This window comes from Apteryx rowi, unplaced genomic scaffold (assembly GCF_003343035.1).
Source record: "Apteryx rowi isolate R43461 unplaced genomic scaffold, aptRow1 scaffold_1445, whole genome shotgun sequence".
Lineage (NCBI taxonomy): Eukaryota > Metazoa > Chordata > Aves > Apterygiformes > Apterygidae > Apteryx > Apteryx rowi.
In genome coordinates, this window is record NW_020447692.1 from 24,947 (window position 1) to 32,078 (window position 7,132).

Here is a 7,132-nt window from a genome sequence, read left to right on the forward strand (position 1 = left end):
GCAGCATTGCACTGACCCCCCCACCCCCTGCTCCTCTCACCCCCCCACAGGGCGGCCCAGGGCTGAAGGGCAACGAAGGACCAGCTGGACCCCCAGGGCCCGCAGTAAGTRTCACCCTCTCTGGCCTCTCATCTGCTGCTCATCATGGCCCCGCGGCTCCGCTCCGGTTAATTCTCCCTCTCCCGTCCCCCAGGGCTCCCCCGGAGAGAGAGGTGGCCCCGGGCAAGGTGGCCCCGTCGGTCCCCCYGGGCGACCGGGACCGCAAGGGCCACCGGGCCCCGCTGGAGAGAAAGGAGTTCCTGTGAGTAGCTGGAGGGGGATGTGGTGGGTCGGTGGAACGGAGCAGGGAAGGGTGCTGGGTGCTGGGACGCTTGGGTCCTCCGCCGTGCTCAGAGCCCCGAGGGGGCRAAGGGATGCGGATCGGCGCCTGCACCCCCTCACCTCCCCTTTTCCTTTCCCTACAGGGTGAGAAAGGCCCTATGGGCCCTGCCGGCCGGGATGGCGTTCAGGGCCCCGTGGGTCTGCCCGGCCCAGCCGGCCCCCCCGGTGGCCCTGGGGAGGACGGTGACAAGGTGAGGTCCTGCCCCGTCCGTCTGTCCCCGTCCTGGCGGCCCCCGCCCTGGCCGTGGTTAACCCCCCCTCTCCTCCTCCCCACAGGGCGAGGTGGGCGAGCCGGGCCAGAAGGGCAGCAAGGGCAACAAGGGCGAGCATGTGAGTATGACCGGTGGCCTGGGGTCCCCCGCTGTCCCCCATTGTCCCCCGGCACCATTGCAGCCTCGCTCACCCCTTCTCTCCCTTGCAGGGTCCTCCTGGTCCTCCCGGGCCGATCGGGCCAGTCGGGCAGCCCGGAGCAGCTGTAAGTACCCTGCAGGCAGGGATGACGCCTGCCACCCCGTGGCACGGGGTCGCCCGGTGTGCCGAGGTGCCCGTGGTTGAGGGCGCAAAGCAGGACGGGGGTGCCCGTCGCCCCTGGGAACAGGGAGGGACGGAGGGGCCCACGTGGCGCCAGACGAGGATGGGGACGGTCTCGGCGAGAAGACGCCCTTCTCCTCTGGTCTTGCACYGGGTGGCAAGCGGTGCTTCGTGACCCTCCTTCCTTCCTTGCAGGGTGCCGACGGGGAGCCGGGTGCCCGAGGTCCCCAGGGGCACTTCGGAGCCAAGGGCGACGAGGGAACGCGGGGCTTCAACGGCCCCCCCGGCCCCATTGGGCTCCAGGTGAGCGGGGTGGATCCTTCCGGCACCCCACGGTTCCCCCCCCCTCCTCACACGGCTCTGCCCCCCGCCCTGACTCCTCTCCCACCCCGGCTTTGGCGAGCAAGGTCCTCAGGGTGCCACCGGCCCTGTCCTGCCTGTCCCCAGCAGCGGGGGGAGAGGCTGAGGGGGGTTACGTGACCAGCTGGGGAGCGCCCCCATCTGACCCCCCACCTGCCCCCCACCTCCATCCAGATGTGCGCCCGTGGCCTGCCCCTTCCACACAGCCGGATGCGCCCTGGCTCTCGGCATCTCCCACCCGTTGGATCTGGATATGCCCGGATGCGCCGGGGCCCTCCAGCTCCCCCTTGATCTAAGCCTTCGTCGCTGTTCATCCCCCTCCTCCCCGGCGCCCCACATCTGCCTGCCCCCCTCAATGCCAGCGGTGCCCCCCACCCCAGCGTTAACGCTCGTGCACGTTCTCTCTCTCGCTCCAGGGTTTGCCGGGCCCAGCTGGCGAGAAGGGCGAAACGGGTGACGTAGGCCCCATGGTAAGTGACGTTGGTCCCCCCTGCCGCCATCGCGTTCCAGTGCCCTGCTGCGGGCGGGGGTATCCCGGGAGCATCCTCACTGTGCGCTTTCTCCCCACAGGGCCCCCCCGGGCCTCCCGGCCCCCGTGGCCCAGCTGGACCCTCTGGAGCTGACGTAAGCGATCCCTGTCTCCTCCCGTTGCCCCGCTGCCCTTCCCCGTGTGGGGCAATGGGGTGACTAGCTCTGCTCTCCCCCCACCCCCGCAGGGACCCCAAGGACCTCCCGGAGGTGTTGGTAATCTGGGACCTCCCGGCGAGAAGGTAGGTCCACGGCTGCCGGACACCTGGGTCCTCTCCCTGGCTGCGCCGGGGGGGGACGGGAGCCGTGCGTGCCGGGTGCGGAGGCGGCGTGAGGCCACGGGGCAGTGACGCAGYGGGTCTCCGTAACGAGGGACCCTTCTGGAGGGCTTGGACCCCCAGAGAGGGGGCAGGGTGGCACGGGGGGGGTTGACTTCTCTCTCTTCCCGTTTCAGGGGGAGCCCGGTGAATCGGGGTCTCCGGGTATCCAGGGGGAGCCAGGAGTGAAGGTGAGTGACGGCAGAGACCCCCCCCCCCCAATTTTTCCCTGTCCCCAGCGGGAGACACCCCGACTTCCCCGGCTGCATGCCGACCCCTTTCCTTGCGCTTGCAGGGCCCGCGAGGAGAGCGAGGGGAGAAGGGAGAAGCTGGAGCTGCCGGGGTGGCCGGACCGCCCGGAGGGAAAGGGCCACCTGGCGACGATGGGCCCAAGGGCAACCCCGTGAGTGCTGCAGCACGGAGCGGCCCCCGGGGCCGAGGGGCAGCCATGGGGCACGCGGGGAAGGGGTGGGCTTGGTTTGCTCGTGGAAGGTGGGAAGCGGTCCTGGCTTGAGGACTCTGGGTGCGGAGGAGGTYGGAGCCTGGACTCCGGGGTCCCCTCAGGCTAACTGCTCTCTCTCTTTTAGGGTCCCGTTGGTTTTCCAGGCGATCCAGGACCCCCGGGTGAAATGGGTCCCAGGGTGAGTATCCCGGCCCACCCCTCCGGGCTGCTCCTTTAGCCGGGGGGAGCGGAGGGGCTTTCCCTGCTGCCCAGGGTTCGGGGTTGGATTCGGAGCTGTGTGGGGCCTCCTACTGACCCCAGGTTTTCCCTTCCCAACAGGGCCAGGATGGTGCCAAGGGTGAGCGCGGGGAGGACGGCGAGCCCGGCGAGCCGGTGAGTGTCCCACTCGGGCGAGTAGCTCCCTTTCCGCTGCTCTGGATGGGGAAGTCCCCAGGGATGTCTAGATCAGATCCCCCTGTCCAGGCTTGGGACCGGATCTACCCCCTCTGCTTAGGGAATGCTGGGAAGTGGGGAGCCCAATCCGATCCGCCCTTCCGGCCTCCCTCCTGCAGGCCGTCGGATCTGGTCCCCCTCAGCCCGGCGTACCTCAGTGATCCTCCCATCCCGCTGGGTTCTCCTCACGTCACACCGGATCCTTCTTTCCGGCTTCCTCTCCGCCTCGCTTTCGGGACCAGGCCAAGCTCCCTTGACTCCTTTCTCTCTCCTTCCCTAGGGCTCTCCAGGTCCAACAGGCGAGAACGGTCCTCCCGGTCCCCTGGGGAAGAGGGTAAGTGCTGGGTGAGCCTGGACCTGACCRTGACCCCTCCTGTGCCACCCGCCCAGCCGCCTCCCTTTGCCTCACCGCGCCGTTTCTCCTCTCCGCAGGGCCCTGCCGGCTCCCCCGGCCCCGAGGGGCGTCAGGGTGAGAAGGGCGCCAAGGTGAGCGAGTCGGTCCCAGGGAGGTGACCCCCCCCTGCCCAAACCCGGCCCTCCCCAGCAGGGGACGCGGGGGACACAGCCTTATAGCAGGGTGACGAGCCCTGGTGCTCGCCGKCCCTGCCGTCCCAGGTGCAGCTCCTAGCGGGGGGCCCAGCTGTGCCGTGGGGGGGGAGATGCCACCGGCACCGTTCTCCCTGCCTACGGGCCCGGCCTCACTCGCTTCCCTCTGTCCCCACAGGGAGAACCGGGCGTAGTGGGTGCTCCTGGCAAGACTGGCCCCGTGGGACCCCAGGGACCCGCTGGGAAGCAGGGTCCCGATGGCCTCAGAGGTCTGCCCGGCTCTGTGGTAAGTGGTGGTGACAGGGGGGAGGTGGCATCGCCTCCGGCTGAGGGGGACTCACGCTCTCCGCTCATCTGCGCAGGGAGAACAAGGCAAACCGGGCACCACGGGCCAGGCTGGGCCGCCAGGACCAGTGGTGAGTGCGGCCCCCCGTCCCCCGCTGCGGCCCCCCGAGGGGGCATCCGCCGCTCTGTGATCCCCGCGTCTCATGATCCCGCTTCCGTCCCTCTGCAGGGTCCACCGGGTCTCCCCGGCCTCAAAGGAGACACCGGTGCCAAAGGAGAGAAGGTGAGCGAGGCGCAGCGAGGCGCGGCGAGCCCTGCTCGTGGAGGAGGGGAGCGGGGCAGCGTGCGAAGCCCCGGTTTGCACGCTGCTTCGCCCGGCGGTGCCGTGCACGGCGGCGGGGCGCGTCCCGCGCRTGGGGGGAACCAACGCCCTCCACCCTGCAGGGCACCGGGCACTGGGCGGGCCGACTCCTGCGCCCCCCCCCCAAACTGAGCGCTGGCACCCATCGCGTGCCCGCTCACGGACCCGTGCTGTCTTCATTCGTGTCTCCCCAGGGTCACCCCGGTCTCATCGGTCTGATCGGACCCCCGGGGGAGCAGGGGGAGAAAGGAGACCGAGGTCTGCCCGGCCCCCAGGGCTCCACGGGGCAGAAAGGAGAAACCGTGAGTGTGGGGCCCGGAGAACCGGAGTGGGGGGGAGCGGACGGGGAAGAGATGGCACGAAATTATGGGTGTGGGGGGGTCTGCGCAGGTGGGGACTGTAAAATAGGGGGCAGTGGGGGGAACCAGAGGCAGCCGTGGGGTCTCTGGGGATGGGGAGTCGCAGGGGGGGTTGGTTGGGAGAGGTGGGAACGGGGCCGCCCCCGTTTCCTAACTCCAGTTTCTGCYCYGCTYTCATYGTACAGGGCATCCCCGGTGCTACCGGACCCATAGGCCCTTCTGGTCCCCCCGGACTTCCAGTGAGTGTCCCCCACACCCCGTGTGCTGCCCCCCTCTTTGAGCCCCTCCCCGTGGCCCTGCCGTGGGACGCCCCGTTTCCTTCCCTGCCGCGCCAGCCTCGCTCACTAACAGCCCCGGTCTTGCCTTGCAGGGCCCAGCTGGTCCCAAAGGTGCCAAGGGAGCCATGGTAAGCGCTGAGCCGGGACCCCCCAACCCACCACCACCTTCAGTCCTGCCCCAAACTGACCTTTGCGTCTCCTTCCTTTAGGGCCAAGCAGGACCCAAAGGTGAACGCGGCCCTCCGGGACCCCCTGGACACCCGGTGAGTGGCTCTAAGCTGTCTCCCGCTAAGGGAGAGATGACGGGGAGGACGTAGGAAGAACATCATCCAGGCGTGGGTGCGGAAGGATATCTCAAAGCCTGAGAGCAGGGCGGTTCATCGGCCCGGGGAACGGGGGCTCCGCGGCCCTCTGTGCTCGGGCACCGCCGCGCTGACGGTGCCGTGCCTCCCGCAGGGCCCCCCGGGGGAGGTGATCCAGCCCCTGCCTATCCAGCTGCCCAAGAAGAGCAAACGCTCCATCGACGCCAGCAAGCTGGTGGAGGAGGAGGGCGAGGACGGAGAGAGGGCGGCCGCCGATGAGGCAGCTCGCGACTACGCGGACGGCATGGAGGAGATCTTCGGCTCCCTCAACTCCCTCAAGCAGGAGATCGAGGGGCTGCGGCGCCCCATGGGCACCCAGGACAATCCTGCCCGCACCTGCCAGGACCTGCAGCTCAGCCACCCGGGGCTGCCCGACGGTGAGCGGCGCGGCGGGGCAGGGGGAAGGACGGCGGGGAGCAGGGTGAGGCGCGGCGGCACACGGGTAGCTCAGCAGCCCGGCCCCGCGTGCTGACCCTTCTCCTCCCTGCCCAGGCGAGTACTGGATCGACCCCAACCAGGGCTGCTCCCGAGACTCTTTCAAGGTCTACTGCAACTTCACGGCAGGCGGGGAGACCTGCGTCTTTCCCACCAAAGAGATACAGGAGGTGAGCGAAGGCGGAGCGGCTCGGCCGCGGGGGCCTGCCACAGCTTTAAGGTGGTGGGGATCGGGCCCAGGCGAGGGTGCGACCCCCACCTGCGGCTCGGTGCTCATCGCCGTCTCTCCTCTTGCAGGTGAAGATGTCCGCGTGGGAGGAGGAGGAGCCCCAGCGGTGGTTCAGTCAGTTCCAGGAGGGCAGCAAGGTGAGGGTCCTCCTGTGGTGCCGGCTGGCGAGGTTCCCCCCAGGGACGTGCTCCCTGCAGTCGTTGTCCCTCCCCTTCCAGGCAGGATGTGGTCTGGGAACATGTGGCCTGCATGGAGATCCCACGGGGCCTCCCATGTGGGTCCCCGGCAGGGCCCTCTGCCTTCTCCAGCCACCCTACCTCCACCCAGCCTCAGGGTTTCAGCGCCGTTTCCTTCTGTAATGCCCTCCGCGTGTCCCTAGCCGCTTACCTCTGTGTGGTCTTGGGGCGCTGGATGTCCCTCTCCCTGAGGAGAACACGAAATGTCCTCTACTTGGCCTTGAACCTATCAGCCCGTCTCACCATCTCCCCTTCCCTGACTGCCTCCTCTGGAAAACACAGGGTCTAGATCCCAGCAGAAATCCTCTGCTCCCTTTTCCTACACGCTTCTGCATCCCGCTCTTGACTCCTCTCCTCCTCCCGCGTCCCACAGTTCTCCTACATGGACTCGGATGGCCAGCCCCTCGGTGTGGTGCAGCTCACCTTCCTACGGCTCCTCAGCGTCTCTGCCCGCCAGAACTTCACGTACCACTGCCACCGCTCGGTGGCCTGGCACAGCACCGCCGCTGGGGACCACCAGCGTGCCCTCCGCTTCCTGGCTGCCAACGAAGAGGAGCTCAGCTACGACACCAGCCCCTACGTCAAAGCTGTGACGGATGGCTGCGCGGTGAGCGTTGCAGGGGGAGCAGAGCGGGGCGGCCAGCGGGGAAAGGGAAGCAAGTGGAAGCAAGGCGGATGGGCAGGAGTGATGAGGATAGAAAGTCGAAGAGAGAAGGTGGCTGGAGGCGTAAATGGGTAAYGGGGACAGAGGAATCACTAGGTGGCAGTAGGAGGGAGGGACGGAAGAACAGYGAGAAGGCAGGATCTTTCCCTTGGGGGTAAGCTGCCTCGAGCGTAAGTCCTGCGCTCCGGAGAGGGGTGATAAAGTGAAATGCCAGGGTTCAGGGAGTGGCTGGATGGAAATATTCCAGGAGAGAGCAGGGGGTTGAGACCGGATAACGGCAGAACAGCGAAAAAGCCGCTGGAGCAAGAGAAAGGTTGGCTCTGCGGGAGGGAGAGCCCCCGGGTCCTGACCCGTCCGTCTGCCTC

The 7,132-nt window shown here is 68.2% G+C and overlaps 1 protein-coding gene across 1 annotated transcript in view; it reads left to right on the forward strand.

The window, feature by feature from the left end:
• COL11A2 (collagen type XI alpha 2 chain) overlaps positions 1–6,842 on the forward strand; it is a 19,016-nt gene extending 12,174 nt beyond the window's left edge. Inside the window, exons 38-63 of the mRNA XM_026058237.1 lie at positions 51–104; positions 194–301; positions 465–572; positions 658–711; positions 803–856; positions 1,108–1,215; positions 1,689–1,742; positions 1,843–1,896; positions 1,989–2,042; positions 2,255–2,308; positions 2,413–2,520; positions 2,705–2,758; positions 2,899–2,952; positions 3,293–3,346; positions 3,445–3,498; positions 3,737–3,844; positions 3,921–3,974; positions 4,073–4,126; positions 4,399–4,506; positions 4,749–4,802; positions 4,934–4,969; positions 5,051–5,104; positions 5,298–5,580; positions 5,696–5,808; positions 5,936–6,004; positions 6,477–6,842. Of these exons, the coding sequence (XP_025914022.1) occupies positions 51–104; positions 194–301; positions 465–572; positions 658–711; positions 803–856; positions 1,108–1,215; positions 1,689–1,742; positions 1,843–1,896; positions 1,989–2,042; positions 2,255–2,308; positions 2,413–2,520; positions 2,705–2,758; positions 2,899–2,952; positions 3,293–3,346; positions 3,445–3,498; positions 3,737–3,844; positions 3,921–3,974; positions 4,073–4,126; positions 4,399–4,506; positions 4,749–4,802; positions 4,934–4,969; positions 5,051–5,104; positions 5,298–5,580; positions 5,696–5,808; positions 5,936–6,004; positions 6,477–6,842 (2,325 nt within the window). The remainder of the gene's footprint in view (positions 1–50; positions 105–193; positions 302–464; positions 573–657; positions 712–802; positions 857–1,107; positions 1,216–1,688; positions 1,743–1,842; positions 1,897–1,988; positions 2,043–2,254; positions 2,309–2,412; positions 2,521–2,704; positions 2,759–2,898; positions 2,953–3,292; positions 3,347–3,444; positions 3,499–3,736; positions 3,845–3,920; positions 3,975–4,072; positions 4,127–4,398; positions 4,507–4,748; positions 4,803–4,933; positions 4,970–5,050; positions 5,105–5,297; positions 5,581–5,695; positions 5,809–5,935; positions 6,005–6,476) is intronic.
• Positions 6,843–7,132: the final 290 nt, after the last annotated feature.